General features: G+C 37.0%; 1 protein-coding gene across 2 annotated transcripts in view; it reads left to right on the forward strand.

The window, feature by feature from the left end:
• Positions 1–16,458, forward strand: part of wol (Dolichyl-phosphate beta-glucosyltransferase wollknaeuel) — a 117,410-nt gene extending 100,952 nt beyond the window's left edge. Inside the window, exons 8-9 of one of the 2 annotated variants that reach the window (XM_090388006.1) lie at positions 1,882–1,967; positions 16,298–16,458. In XM_090388006.1, the coding sequence (XP_090244132.1) occupies positions 1,882–1,967; positions 16,298–16,413 (202 nt within the window). In that variant the 3' untranslated portion in view covers positions 16,414–16,458. The remainder of the gene's footprint in view (positions 1–1,881; positions 1,968–16,297) is intronic. The other variant, XM_090388007.1, reaches the window with a different exon arrangement.
• Positions 16,459–16,819: the final 361 nt, after the last annotated feature.

The following is a 16,819-nucleotide window of genomic DNA, read 5'->3' on the forward strand; positions in this document are numbered from 1 at the left end:
CTTAATCTTGTCTCGAGTATTTGCTCAAAATTTTTGGCACAGTGGCATAATAAAGTGATTCCCCTATAGTTGTTACATTCTGTTCTGGACCCTTCCTTAAAAATTGGTATGATGATTCCCTTTGTCCAATCATCTGGTATTCTTTTCTCCTTCCAAACTAGGCTGATAATATCGTACAGCCATTTTAATCGAATATTGCCAGCAGTCCTAATAACTTCAACTGGTAACTCATCAACTTCAGGTGATTTTTCATTCATCTTTTTCATTCCTTTTTTTACTTCAACAAGACCAACTTTTGGCTCTTTTTTTTTCCCACTGCAAATTTTTCACTTCTTACACCATCTTCATTTCCATTGGCATTAGCATTAAAGAGGGTTGTAAAAATAGTCCTGCCACTGTTTCCTGATTTCCTTTTCATCTGTGATTAATTTTCTACCCGTATCAACTTGGAACCCTGGTTCTTCATTGTTCCTTTTCTTCTCATTATATGCCTTTCTGTCCTCTTCCAGTTTTGTTTTCATAAATTTCCTGAAAGCATCTTTTAACTCTGTCATTCCACCAGTGTGTGTGTGTGTGTCTCTCTCTCTCTCTCTCTCTCTCTCTCTCTCTCTTCTGATTCCTCCAGTTCTCCCACACGCCTGTACCTGCAGTTTGTACCATCACCTTCTTAAATTTTCCCATTCCTTGTTGACATCTTCTGTCATTGTACTTGGTACTCATTTTGATCTTTTCTTCAAACTCCTCTCTTTGGAAATTCTGTAATTTACAAATATTTATCTTTTGTTTAGTTCTACTCTTTTTATTTTCAACTCATCTTAAATTTGGCCACAGACAGTCTATGGTCACTGTCCATACTTACTGAGGGTATAACCTTTACATCTATCACCTTCCTACTCCATATTCTATCGATGATAAAAAAAATCTATTACTGTATTATATTCTCCATCTCAGCTGTATCTCATTATCTTACAGCTTAGCTTCTTGTCAAACCAGTATTACTTATTTTTAATTGATTCCACAATCGCAGATCCACCAGCCTTTGGCCTTCTTCATTTCTTTGTCCATATCAGTAAGTTCCAATAACACTCTCCAACCCTATTCTTTCTCTCCCTACCTGTGCATTTAAATCTCCCATAATTACCACACTCTTTTCTAGGATGACACTTTCCAACTGCTCCCCAAATTCGATCTTCTCGTTGTCTTCTACTCCTTGTTGGGAAGCATAAACTTGCACTAGAGTCAGATTTGTCCCTTCACATTCAAAGGTGAGTCTCATTATTTGTTCGCTAATTCCTTCCACTTCTTTAATTTTTGCATTTATCTTCTTGCTTACAATTATACCTACTCCATTCCTGGATTTGTCTTCTGCACCTTTCCAATATAATGTAAATCCTTCTGTCATACACTTCTTTCCCTCTTTCTTCCACTTAGTCTCACTCAAGCCCAAAATGTCCAATTTTCTTTCCTTCATCATATCAATTAACTCCTCCATCTTGCCTGTTAAAGAAAATATATTCAGTGTTCCAATTCACAGTCCAGTGTCCAAGCTATGTCGTTTTCCATTATTTTCAGTCTGGCTCTGACTCTTGTTTTTTGTAGCACTAATCCAGCAAGCCAACAGTGTTATCCACTGTTGGCTTGCTGGGCCTGTCACAGCTTTACAGCTGCGACACTGCATTATTGTTATGAAATCAGCTACTAATTTCTGAAAAGGATGTTTAACTTTTCTCCATAAGAGGATTTACACTATCCTTATAGTTATAGTGTATCATTAAGTTATTAAAGATTTATTTTAAAAAATTATCAGGAAGACAGAAGCAAAGTACTTGTTTTTTTATGTAAATATTCCTTATAACACATCTTATTATTTTTTTAAATAAGGGCTTTTGATGTGGAACTTCTTTATCTATGTGAACAATTAAACATTCCTGTTGCTGAGGTTGCAGTAAACTGGACAGAAATTGAAGGTAAGTGAGGTGGGGAACAATTTTTAAAATTTCTTTCAGAGTGTAAACATATACACAGTGAAATAAATAATCTTTAATCATGGCAAGTTGCAAAGTAAATAGACTTATACACAAAATGGTATATGTAGAAAAATTATAAGATAACAAAGAAAAACAAAAACAAGTTTATAATCAAAAATGTCAGGTTTTAACTTTTTTGCTTTGAGGAAATATATTATATTGTCCAGCAAATCATTCAGACTCTACTTATCAGTAACAAATTCAGCATTTTGTTCACTGAGTGCCCATAAATGTCTAACAGAAGTACAATTTTTTTATTTTTTATTTCCCTACATTTTTTAGTCAGAAAACTGATCAGTTCAAAATATGTGATATGCTGCATGTACATAAAATGACTGCTATAACTATTCTTTCTTTAAAATTGGGAAGAAAATTATATGTTAATGGTCTGGTTCAAGATTACAAACAAGTATAATGGGAGAATTTAGAGTTCTTCAAAATGGATAAGTTTTTTTTTTAAAATCTTGCCATTTTTTTAAATTAACACACTAATTTGTTCAGTAAATAGTTGTAATAGTCCTAGTTACATTGAGTAGCATATTTTTAAATTTAAATAAGGATTTAGAAAGTTGTTACTTAATATTTGTTATTGGTGATTTTGGCATGAATATTGTATTCTGTAATTAACTTGTAGTGTAGTAAATAAGTAGCTTGAAGGTTCCATGCAGGTAAAGGAATTAGAAAGGAAGTAGCATTATTTAGAAATGTAATAATGTAGCATGTGATATGTAACATAATCTGGTGATAACGTGCATTGTTATATTCTTAATTATTAGTTTTTGTGGTAATTTTAATTTTTAATTAAATGTACTCAAACAAGAGAAGCAAAAAGCTGCTCTTGTTTGGAATACTTTGTCTCAGGAGAGAACTGTTGATGGTGGTTTTCTTGCAAATCATAGCTACACTTCTTGTGCTACTTTAGCCTTTTTTTGTGGAGTTTTCCATCGTGAGATATGATATGGCCATGGGGGATGTCTGTGTGTTTTCATTGTAGAAAATGTGAGGATATTTAGGCATAAGCTTTCTTAGAGGCTTTATATGAAGGCTTAAAGAACAGGGTTGATACTCTTGAAGAAATGAAAAAGAGGACCTACAAAGGGCACTCAGCTGGCCAGCACAGCACAGCACTGGAGTTACACTCAGGCAATGCAAGGCATGAGATCTGCCATGGTAGAGTGCACTGGTCTCACAGGAGGTAACTGTTGTTGGTGACTCAATTGTCAGGGAAATGGGTAATAAGCTTTGTATAAAGAATGGTGGAATAGGACCAGGGTATGTCTGCCTAGGGCAGAAGTTAATGACAGGACTTTTAAGTGCAGAAAAGAGGTGTATATGTTGGTATTAATGATATTAAGAGGAGGAGATCTGAAGAGTTACTCAACAAGTACAGGGCAATGTTGAGAAAAAGTTGCACATTAGGATTGAAATTCAAAGTATCTGCAATATTGCTCAGACAAAATAGCAGGGAGTACATGATGAGATCCTTGACAATAAACTTGGCTCTGGAGAAACAATGTAACACTTGTGGGGTAGAATTTTTTGCATGTAGTGTGTGCTTATTAACAGGAGAGACTGTTTTTTTTCCTTGAGGGAAGTAATTGTTCTCATTTGTGTAGTCAATAATTTCTTTTAAAAATATCATTGGCAAAGAAGTAACTTCAACATTATAATGCATTTTTGCCATTTTTTTGTTAACTTCTTAATATGTGGCAAGTAGATAACTGTATTATGTGAAAAAGTTCCTGATATTTGTTTTTGGCAACTTTAACATTCAGTTTGTTATAGTGTCTTTCCTGAAATAGAATTTCACAGGAGCTGTTTCATCATATTCTTTCTCTTTGGAAAATTTCTTGTTCAGCATTTATCCCTTTCATTTATTTTTCAAATACATCTTTATCTTCACTTCTATTGCTAGTTGATGGGTTTCCTGAATTGAAACTATTACTGAATGTAAAAAAAGTTCTTGAAGTAGTCACAGTTTCCTCCAGAAACAGTTCTTTTGACTATTCAGTGTGACTAGGAACATTCACCGAGTATGTGCACTTAGAGTTTGATACTTTCTGATTTGAACAGGAAACTGTTTGGCTTAGACTTATTATTTATTAATTAAAGAAATAAGCAAGACAATATTAGACTTAAAATAATTAAGACATTTAGAAGAAGAAGAAGAACTCTTTATTGCATACAAAACACACATGCCGTACACAATACCCTTCACGGCTAAAAGCCAGGGGTTTACAGTGAAGGTATATAAAGGTAAATTTAGTATATAAGGTAAAACATAATTAAAACTAATATGTTACAAGTTGGAAAAAAACTGCTTGTGTGATCCTACCCCGAAATTTATTGACATAATAGACAAAAGTAGATAGTAGCACTCTCTCTAGAATGTAGTACACACTATTCAGGAGATGAAGACAAATCAGGTGTACCAGAAATCCACACACGATCACTCATGGCATCCATTTGATGCCAAATAAAGAATTAACTTCTCATTAGTATTAAGTTGAAATGAAAATGGAAAATACTGCATATATAGAGAAAACTGGTGGAGAAAGATGCATGGGTGGATTTGATCTCACTCAAACATTAAAAAATAATAATAATGATAAAAAGTGGAATCTATCAAATGCCACTTGACTGACAGGGCTAAAAAAATTAAAACCCCTTGGCTACAGTAATCTCTTTTGGTACTTGCCAAATCAAGATGATGTGGTCACTGCTTGCTAATTGTTCCTTCACCAGAAGAGTCCTTATTAGGACTCTTCTGGTGAGTCAAGGATATTTACTTCCCTTTCAGGTTTCTTTAACATATTGTTATAATTAATAACAATCATCCAGTAAGTCCAGAAATCTGTTTTTATTTGTTGAGAAACCAGTTTAGAAGTTCTATTCAGTTTCTGGCAAGTTAAAATTTTCCACAGTGAGACATTCAGCTCTGCTTGCTCACTACTTGGCTGTAGAAACATTTAACATACTCCTTCAATTACCTGGTTTAGGTTATAACATTCTCCCCCCCCCCCCCCCACCTTCATAATGTACATTTTTTCATTTCTGATCTTTTTGCATCATAAAAATCCAAACCAACCAACCAACCCATTTATAATCACATACCAGGCTGACTTAGTGTCTTCATCATAGTTCTCAGCCACTTATATATCCTTGTTGTGCTTCTTTATCAAGGTAAAGAAGCATAACTTTATCCCCCTTCTGTCATGCATATTCTTTGTATACATTGTCCATTGCAAACTGCACATCCCACATTTCAGAATTGTACCACATTTCTTGTAACATAACTTCCAGCATCACAGATCTCATGCACTGGATATTTTCTATCGTGCTTCTTTATCAAAGTCATAACTCTCCCCATCATGCATATCCTTCATATGCATTGCACATACAAACTCTGCATCCCCCATTTCAAAATTGTACCACATTTCTATAATCCCTACTTTGTCTGCATTTGCCAGTTTCACCAATAATTTATTTATTGGTGAAATTAGCAGATTATGTGCACACTTATTTTCATACGCTTAACTTTAATGCATCCAGTTTATCTAGTTTAACTGCTTGGCGTTTTCCCACTTTAGTTAACTGCTTGGTATTTTCCCACTCTAGTTTAACTGCTTGGCGTTTTCCCAATCTAGTTTAACTGCTTGGTGTAGAGATTTTTCCCAATCCAGTTTAACTGCTTGGTGTAGAGATTTTTCCCAATCCAGTTTAACTGCTTGATGTAGAGATTTTTCCCATGATCTTTATGTTAAGAATTCCCTTATTTATTCCTGTACTACCTTTACTGCCTTCCAACTTTGTCCCGTATAGATGGCCCAAATATGATTAATGTGATTAATAATTAGAATTAAAACAGCACAGATGTCATGTACAGCTTTCTCATGTAGGATGCATTCTTTGTATGCATTCTCACTGAGATTATAACCCCCAACAGACTTCACCAGGCCGTATGTATGGTACTGATTACAGCATTTTATGTTTTGTAACCAAGTTAAATGAAGCTGAAAAAACACACAATGAATAATAATGTAGAGCACAGTATTATTCAAAAGTAATTTAATCTAATACAGTCATCCCCCGATTTGCAGCAGGGTTACGTTCCAGGAAAACACCGCGCAGTCCAAATCTGTGCAATGCGAAACGTAATTTATATGGCATAATGAGGGTTCCGTACTGTACACAAAAAAAAAAAAAAAAAAAAAGTGCAAAAACAATTTAAATTGGAAAAAAAAAAAGTGCAAAAACAATTTAAATTGGAAAAAAAAAATGTGCAAAAAAAATTTAAATTGGGAAAAAAAAAAATTTTCTTCATTTGGTAAGAAAAAAATTAGAAACATGTCCATAAAATTAATCTTGCTAATACTTACCTTAGATTTTTAATATAAATTCATTGCTGTTTCCCTTTGATAAACTTGCAACAGTATCCGGCACTTTTTGAAATTAGTTAAAACCGTTTATTTAGAGCACACTGTTTTTCTCTATAAATTTCTTCATAAGGAACTAAAGCTAATGATAAAGTTCTGTGAAAATTTAAACTCCTCTCCAAATTAGGATCCACATCTAGAGCTTCTTGGCTAAGCTGATTTGCAAATCTTAAAAACTCAGCTAGTCTCTTTGCGGTCAAATTTTTGTGCGAAATCTCTATGATATTCAAGGACTTCTGTGATATCTGCTGGTTCCAGTTCTTCAAATCCCTCTCTGCTAATCATTTTGCCAATTCTCACAATCTCAACTACCTCTGACATTTCGACTGTGGCTTCTTTATTGCAGCTTTGTGGCCACAGCTTTTTTTCACACTGCATTCATTGTTGAATTCTTAACTTCACCCCACACGAATTCAATAATTTTTACAGCATTAAGAATGTTATAATTCTACCAATAATCTCAAATTGAAAGACTGCCTATTTCATCAGTAGTTTCTACCAATTGTAAAGATCTTAGGGACTCAACCCTTGCCAAACAGAAGAGTAGAATGATGATGATGACGATGATAGGTAATACAGTATAAAGGAAGCTATAACTCCTTGGTCCATTGGCTGAATTAATGAACTTGTATTTGCTGGAAGAAAGGTAACTTTCACATTTGGGTGCAAATCAGAAAAATGTGCAGGATGACTGGGTGCATTGTCAAGAATGAGCAAGATTTTGATTACTGTGTTCTTTAGGCAATATCTTTTTGTTTCAATGCAAAAGAAATTATTTAAAAACCAATCCTCGAAGATTTTAGTGTCATCCAGGCTTTTTTGCTCAATTTCTAATGAACTGGTAAGGAGCTTTTTGATATTCCTTTAAAAGCACAAGGATTTTATGATGTATAAATTAGAAGTGGTTTACACATTGCCACATAACAAAAATGTTATCCTATCTTTTGCAGCTTTGAAACCTGGGGCGGTTTTCTCTTCTTTTGAATTGAATGTTCGGCTTGGCATACGCTTCCAAAATAAGCCGGTCTGATCAGCATTAAGCACATTAACTTGCTATATAGCCCTCAGTCGCAATAACATCCTTTAAAGTTTTCGGATACAAAGAAGCAGCTTCCGTATCTGCACTGGCTGCTTCGACCATTAATTTTAGATTGCGAAGACTGATGTTTTTTAAAATTTTCAAACCAACTCCTACTGGCCTGAAAGACATCTGCATTGGATGGATCAGCATCTTCTTCTTGTAAGCAATTAAAAATTTGCAGAGCTTTGGTGCGAATAATATCTGAACTAAGAGGCATTCTCTTTTGATTAAGATCTTCTATCCAGAAAGAAATTTTTCAGTTTTTTTCTATTAACAGATTTCTCACTTTTGTGGTGCTTTTTGTGGCCAGTGATGTGGAACAGATAATTGAACTTTAATTTTCTCAGCATTTTCCCTAATTCGTTGAATGTCAAAACCTTTTTGCCATTTTTGAACTCCTTAACGGTTTTTAATTTTTCCTCTAAATTTAAAATTTTTTTTGTTGTAGCTTTCTTTATTTTAGGCAATAATTAAACACACTTTATACAGGGTGTCTCAAAAATATTGGTACAAACGTTTAGGGGAGGTAGGTAACATCTAAAGGAATGTGAATCGCATAGGAACCCATAACCGGAAACGTCACTGTAAGTCGGTAGATGGCGCGGTAGTCGCTGCACAAAGAGCATGCATCGATATACGAACTGTGAGCTGGCAGACATGCACCTAGTGTATGGATTAGCAGAGGGCAATGGATGAGCCGCTCAATGAATTTATTGAGAACGCTTCCCAGGCAGACATGTACCGGACCACCTTTTGTTTCCACGTGTGCATCAAAATTTGTGCGATTATGGGTCATTTAGAGGTAACAGGAGTAGTGCAGGCAGACGCTCGACGTGAACTCCCGTCATAGAAAAAAGTGTGTTGAATGCCGTCCACACGTGCCTCTGCTTTAGGAGTGTCTCGTTGCAGTGTACGGCGTGTCTGGCATGATGATTCCTTACATCCCTTTCATCTCCAAAGGGTTCAGTTACTGCTCCCCCAAGATCATCCTGCACATCTGGCTTTTGCACAGTGGTTTCTCCAAGAAAGTGCTCAAGACTTGAATTTTCCAGCCTATGTTTTGTTCACGGATGAGGCTTGTTTCACTCGGGAAAGCTTATTCAATCAGTACAATGCTCATGTGTGGGCTCACGACAACCCACACAGTGTGCGCTCCCATGCGGCACAACATCGTTTCACCATAAATGTGTGGGCAGGTGTGGTCGGTGACTGCTTAGTCGGCCCATGCCTGTTACCATCCTGCATGAACTCCGCTAAATATCGGATCTTTCTTGAACAAGTTCTACCAGGGTTACTTGAATTTGTTCCAGCAAATGTGAGATGCAACATTTGGTTTCAACATGACGGGGCGCCTGCCCATTATGGAAGGACCATTTGAACAGGTGTTTTGGGCATCGATGGATTGGCCGTGGAGGACCCGTTGCCTGGCCCCCACGCTCACCTGATTTATCGAGCCTTGATTTCTTTCTGTGGGGGGTCCTCAAATCTATCGTGTATGAGTCGCCTGTGGAGGCGAGACTCGTCTGCGCTGCTGCTACTGTCAAAGAAACTCCAGGTGTGTTTGACCGTATCCGCCAATCCATGCTGCGTCGGTGTCATGCATGCATGCATGCATTGCGTCCCATGGTGAAACCTTCAAGCATCTGTTGTAACATCATGAAATGCATCCATCTTGTACTCCATTGTTAATATTATGTCAAATAAATGTTTGCTACTAATTACTGTCTTGTCATTTCTGCTTCTTGTGCCTCTGCTACTAGTTTCCCGTGACGTTTCCGGTTATGGGTTCCTATGCGATTCACATTGCTTTAGATGTTACCTACCTCCCCTAAACGTTTGTACCAATATTTTTGAGACACTCTGTATAGACAAGAAATATTAAATCAGCAAGAGCGATGCTTACCGATTAAAACACTTTACATTGGGCAAATCAGAAAAAGATCCTGTCTGATGAACAGCTAATATAGGATAACTGATGAAAGGGGGTCCTGAATGAGGAAATTGTTTGAAAAATAACCAGACAAACACCACCGTTTATTGCTATATTTCTTTATAAGAATCAGTTTTGAACGCCTCTGTGATATTTTTCTAAAGCACTTTCTGGAGGTCACCACCATAAAACAATAAAAATAATTTGCACTTTCCTGTTTATTGGGCTTTTCTGTTACTGCAATCTAATTATAAATGGGTAGTAAATTCGATCTTATTGCATTTGCAATAATACCGACAGCTAGAATTCTGTAGGATTTTACGTTATTATTGTGAAATGTGTTTCTCCTTCAATGAAATCTTCAATCATTTAAAAAACAAATAAATTTTCAAAATCTGCTCTTCATTCCTATTTTTGAAGTTTTGTAAACAAAAATCGCGCAGGTAGTGAAACTCTGCACACAATCTAAAATTTTGGTGGTAAATACCTGACCCCGCAATAGCAAAACTGTGCAATAAAAAGCTGCACAAATCAAGGGAAGATTGTACCTGTAAACAGTACTGTATAGCGTATAAACAAGATACAATATACAAGAACAAAAATAAACAATGTTTTTTTTTCAGGTTGTAAAATTTGAAATAGTAAAAAAGATAAGCAATCATTTACACTCACAAATTGCAACTAACACGATATGCACAAGTGAGATATGGAGTAACAAGTTAACAATGCTTAAATTGGGTGAAGAGATGATTCTAAAAATCTATTTATGTTTTTTATATGATTGACGATTTCATGGAAGGGGAAACACATTAGCATTACTTGAGGCATATGATGCAAGAAAGCAAGCTTATAGAGCATCAGCCAAAAAAAAACTTCCCATTTCACCCATCCAGTTACTCCAATTGTCTGTCTAGTTCAGCCTTAAATTTATTTAGGCTACCAATTTCCACAAAAACAGATGGAAGTTTGTTCCAGGAATCAACTACTGCTGGCTAAAGCCAAACTTCTGCACATCTATTCTACAACTGTCTTTCCTCAGTTTGAATCTATGCCCACCTCAGGTTTGTAATCTGAGCAAGAGGAAGAATCCCATCAGCATTGAGCTTGTTCAATCCAGTCAAGGCCTTACACACCTCAGTCAGATTGCCTCACAGGTGCCTAGTCCCAAGATGCTGCAATTTGCAGAACTTAAGCCTTTCTTCATAAGAGTACCTCTTTGTTCCCTTCACCAGTCTTGTTTCCCTTCTCCGTACTCGTTCTAGCATCCTAAAAAGAGGCCTCCAGACCTGTATGCAGTACTCAAGGTGTGGCCTGACCATTGTCTTATTCAAAGGTATAATCACCTCCTTGTCTCTGCTAACAAAATTCCTATATATCATTGACAAACTCCATGACCTGCTCTGGCAGGCCATCTGCGCTGCTCAGAGAACTTCACATTCGACTGCACAATTACCCCAGGTCTTTGTCATTCTCCACCTCCCTGAGTGTAGTAACACACAGTTGGTATGTTTCTCTTGGGTTACGGCTACCCATATGCAGTACTTTGCATTTGTCAATATTAAACTTCAGTTGCCACTTCTCAGTCCATCTACCTAACTTTTCTAGATCCTGTTACACTAGCATACTGTCTTTACTATCATTAACAACCCTGCCAACCTTTGTATCATCTGCAAACTTGGACATTAAACCTGATATACCTTCATCGATATCATTAATAAACACATAAAACAACAATGGACCCAGCACTGAAGCCTAGGGGACTCCACTAATAACATTAGTCCATGTAGAGCAGTGTCCATTTATTACCACTCTCTGACGTCTCCCACTTAACCATCCCTTTATCCATTGCAGCAACAACACATTTTACCATAATAAGGTAAAAATGCACAGAATTCTAGCTATCGGTATTATTGCAAATGCAATAAGATAGTTTACTACCTGTTTATAATTGATTGCATTAACAGAAGAGCCCAATAAAATGGAAACTGCAAATTGTTTTTATTGTTTTATGGCAGTGACCTCCAGAAATGTGCTTTAAAAAATATCATGAAGGCATTCAAAATTGATTCTTATAACAAAACATAGCAATAAACAGTGTTGGAGTCAAGTTTTTTAGGAGTATCAACGACTAAGGCTCCAGCAACTATTGCTCCATTTATACTGTTTGGAAATTGTGCACATTCTGTGGTTGATTTTCTTTTTTTCCTGGATGAAAAAGCTGAGTTTCTGGGACAATAAATGGTGAATGTAGTGCATTTTTATTAGCATTAGTAGAGGCATACGATGCAAGAAAGCAAGATTATGCAGCATCAGCCAAAAAAAAAAAAAAAAACCTCCCATTTCACACCTCCATTCATTCTAAATGCCTGTCCATTTCAGCCTTAAATTTATTTAGGCTATCAACTTCCACAACAAAAGATGGAAGTCTGTTCCACCAATCAACTACCCGCTGGCTAAAAACAAATTTCCGCACATCTATTCTACAACTGCCTTTCCTCAGTTTGAATCTGTGCCCCCTCAGGTTCTTAATCTGAGTAAGAGGAAGAATCCCATCAGCATTCATCTTGCTCAACCCATTCAAGGCCTTACACCTCAATCAGATCACCTTGCAGGTGCCTACTCTCCAGGCACTGCAATTTGCAGAACTTAATCCTTTCTTGGGAAGAGCACCCCTTTGTTCCCCTCACCAATCTTGTTGCCCTTCTTTGTACTCATTCTAGCAACTCTACATCCTAAAATAATGCCTTCAGACCTGTACACAGTATTCTGACCATTGCCTTGTATAACAGGATAATCATCCCCCCCCGTCCCCGCTAGCAAAATTCCTATATATCATTGATAAGACTCCATGACCTGCCCTGGCAGCCCGTCTACACTGCTTGACTGTGCAATTATCCCCAGGTCTTTTTCACTTTCCACTTCCCTGAGTGTAGTACCACACAGATGGTACATTTCTCTTTGGTTATTGCTACCCATATGCAGTACTTTGCATTTGTCAATGTTAAACTTCAGTTGCCACTTCTCAGCCCATTTTCCCAACTTATCTAGATCCAGTGGATTAGCATACTGACTTTACTGTCGTTAACAACCCTGCCAACCTTTGTATCATCTGCAAACTTGGACATTAAACCTGATATATCTTCATCGATATCATTGATAAATACACAAAACAATGGGCCCAGTACCGAACTCTGGAGAACTCCACTAATAACATTAGTCCACGTAGAGCAGTGTCCATTGATTATCACTCTCTCTCATCTCCCACTCAACCATCCCTTTATCCATTGTAGCAACTTACCCTTAATGCCATACCTCTCCAATTTGTACAGTAGTCTTCCATGTGCAACAGTATCAAAGCTTTCCTTTGATATCATATAACAAAAATATATTTCTTGGTATATGATATCAAAGAAAAGCTTTTGATACTACTTTCTTGACATTCTAGACACCTAGCACACACAAAGGCATCCTCGTTGGCTGGATCATGTCCTGTTTTAGAAAGGTCAGGAAACAGTTCACATATCGCAGATTTTTTGAGACTGTGATGCTTTGGAGAATCAACCCCTTCGTTTCTCACCTGAGTCACAGCACTCTCTCTAGTCTTTGCAAAGATTAGATCTTTGCTTTGCAGGTCTAATCTTTGTCATGATTTCCGTTTAAATATAATTTAAATAACAATGAAATTTATTTTTGATTAATTGATAATACTATTATAAGATAACAGATTCCTAATTGAGTGCTTCGTATTACACTATCCAGTTTTACTTTATACCTTACACTATCAGGTATGGTTTGGATTTTTGAAATTTGATTTTACAAAGTGGCTGATTATAGTGATCATGCTAACTGACCCTACTTATTTTAGGGCTTACAACTGTCTCGAACCGCACCACATAGTCCTTCCTCTCAGCCAGTAACAGCTTTTGTAAACATGTTTCATTTTTGCATCCTTTAGTTAAAAGTAATTTTTCTGTTGTGCTTATTTTACGTAAATTTATATAAAACTAATACAATTTCTATTATTAAAATGACGTTTTAGAGAGATAAATCGCTTGGTTATATAGTGAAAATTTCAACTCCTGAGGTCTTGGAACGAATTACCAAAAAACAATGTACTATTGGGTTCACATTACAATATTTTCATGATATGATGGTGTCTCTGGAATGGATTAATATCGTCCACTGTACACTACAGGCGCCTCCGTAGCCAGGTGGGAAGGAGCAGCAGTGCGTAGCACACTCTTCTTGATTAGACCGGGGTTCGAGCCCGTCACCACCAAATACGGAGGATGCGGAAAGGTCAGGGAATGACCACCGCATATCCTGGAGCAATATGGCCTTAGTTGCTAATGCTCCTAAAAAAAATCAAATAACAATAACTGTATACTACAGCTGATTTTGGCATTTCGTGCACGTGGTTGAAAACTGTTGATATATTTTCGACATACAGTGTTTTTATTAATTTTGAGAAGATTTATATGTATTTAAGAGTTATACGTAAGTAGAGAAGTGCCTGTAATCATTTTCACGTGTCATGATGGTAATGTATAAGGGCAAATGCATAAGGTCTTAGGTATTTTCTCTTTACGTATATATTAAGTTGAAATGAAAATTTGCCCACACTCGAAGCCGTGGTGGTCCAGCATCCTTATGCACCAGTTTAAAGAAAAACAACGACCACATGCCCAATTCAAGAGATCACCCCACAGAAAGATCATACTTAGAGTAGTCAATAGCCAGATGCAGTTTCCAGAAATCCAAGAAGCAGGCTATCAACTCATTCATGGAAAAGAGGATAGCATGTGGACAGCGATCCTGGTCGGCCAATCACATCCGGTCAGCAGAATCGTTAGACCTGGACGAATGGTGTGATCATGTAACCCGGTTGCAGCTGCTGATTTCCCCTGGAACAGTGTCCACTAAAACATAACTAATTTCACTAACATGATGATTGGTGAAGAGGAGCTAATCAAGGCCATCAACGCCCTGTCCAATAAGAAAACAATGGGAAGTGACTCTATTCCCACCTTTTGTCTAAAAGTTGCTTCCTACTTCATCAGCGATGAGCTGACAAAGTTGTTTAACAGAATTTTACATCAGGGAGTCGTTCCAAACGCATGGCTAAATTATAGTCATCCCAGTTCCAAAGGTGCAGAATCTGACATCAACTGCTGACTATAGGTCTATTTCAATCTCCTCCCCTTTTCTCAAATGCCTGGAGAAATGCATATTTATAGTGGTTACCAATCAGAATCTTTCCCAGAGACCTCAGCATACACATTACGCACTCTCATTAAGCCACTTATGTGCCTCCTGGAGAAACTGTGTTTCACGGGTAATGTCTCGAAGCTCCTCAGCAAGGTAATAACTTTGCTGATGCAGTTATTACAGCAAGGTAATAACTGCATCACGAAATAGGTGGAAGTCTGTATACCCCCAACGTGGATCGTTGTCGGCACTGCTTTTTTCAGTGATATTTATTCTGCTAATGAATGAGATACCTGCGTTTATGGCCTATGCCGACGATATTGTATGTTACCTCTCAAGCCCAGCTAATACCTCACCAGACCAGGCAGAGGAATTATCGAAGTCTGTCTTCCTGAACAAATATCTGTCCTCTTTCTGTGAATACGCTACCTATTTTGGGCTTAAAATAAACCCTGAAAAATCCAGATATATCATCTTCTCACCTAGAGCACAAGCAGACCTCAATTGCGGGGCATGTTCTCTTCACTACTCATTCCATAAAATTCCTAGGAGTGGTAATGGACGAAAACCTAACGTATAAGGAACAAATCCAGCAACTGCGTTCAAGAGCATTACGGGCTTTCTGGGGTATGAAACTTGATCTCTGTAGAGCCACAACAAGGAAACGGTCAGAAAATTTCTCCTCTACTATTTTAGTTCTGTCATCAGTTATGGTATTGAAGTTTGGTCGGCTGCTCCTATGTCCAGTCTGAAGATACTCTGGGGTCTGGAATTCTGGGTCCTAAAGTGGGCCAACAGTTGGGCTCACCTACCCTATACAACATCAAAATCATAGCTCTGCATAAATCTGAGATACATCCCAGCCCAGCACCTGGCATATGCGAGGAAGCTCACAATGGCGCTTGATCTGTGCTCTGCTGCTCTCGACTTCGTTAATATCTGGGAAATCGTAGGCTGGAAAATCCCTGGTAGAGCCCTCAGAAACCATCCAGTGCTCTGTTCTAACCTGCAGAAGCTCTCGACCTTCAAGCGGCACTTTCATGAACAGCATCATCGGCACACTGAACTCCGCAAACATTGATTTGAATGTGTGGTCCAGAGATTCTGCCTATAGAGAAGAAAAGTGCAAATCCATAGTGAAGTGCAGTCAGCATTCCTGCAATTGTCAGCGGAATAACTCCCAGTGAACGTGTCCAGACCAGACTGTCTTAATGTGTTGCAGCTTGTATATAATAACAGTAAAATCTATATAATGCAGTATAAGCTCTGTATAATAACTATATAATGCAATGTAAGCTGTATGTAATCTATTAGCACTCTGTGTATTTTATGAATTTGTGGACCCACATAGTTTTTTATGTACTGAATGTAATGTGTACAGTTAATTGTGAGATTCCTCTGGTTGCCTGTAGCGGGAATCGTGTCCTACATTTCTATGAATAAAGAATTTTATTATTATTATAAAATGGAAAATACTGCATCATATATAGAACACTGGTGGAGAAAGTACAACAACAATGATTAAATCACTAAACTTCTTTCTTATTATTATTATTAGTATTTTTATGTCAGTAATTTGCAACAATTTTATTAACTTTCTTATTCTTTATTTTAGGTTCCAAACTCATTCCATTCTGGAGTTGGATTCAAATGGGAAAAGACTTAGTACTTATTTGGATCAAATATCAAATTGGTGCATGGAAAATTGCAGCGAAAGAGAAAGTTTTGTAGATGAGTGTTTGTATTTTTATAATAAAGAGCTATTTTTAAAATATATTTTGAGTTACATATAAAAATGATTTTTTTTTATAAGTAAAATTTAAGCAGAAAATACTTTATCAGATTTGAAAGCATTTTCTTCACATGCTTAAATAATCACAGTACTTAGAATATAAGGTTCAGTAATTAGTAAGCTGTGAAGGAGAGGAGAAAGGCAGGTAAGGTGGGAAGAGAGAGGATAAAACAAGAGTCCAGTATAAAAAAAGGAAACGGTAGTTGTGTATTTTGGTGGAATAATTGAGGATTTGAAGAAAGTGTAAGAAAGGAAGTGAAAACAGAGGGAAGGGGGTGGGACATTACATGGTCCAAGGTCTACAGAATGACCAGTAACAGACTTCTAATCTATTTTAAGTTCACA

This window comes from Mastigoproctus giganteus, chromosome 13 (genome assembly GCF_048544385.1).
Source record: "Mastigoproctus giganteus isolate SK-2022 chromosome 13, ASM4854438v1, whole genome shotgun sequence".
In the NCBI taxonomy this organism is placed as follows: Eukaryota; Metazoa; Arthropoda; class Arachnida; order Uropygi; family Thelyphonidae; genus Mastigoproctus; species Mastigoproctus giganteus.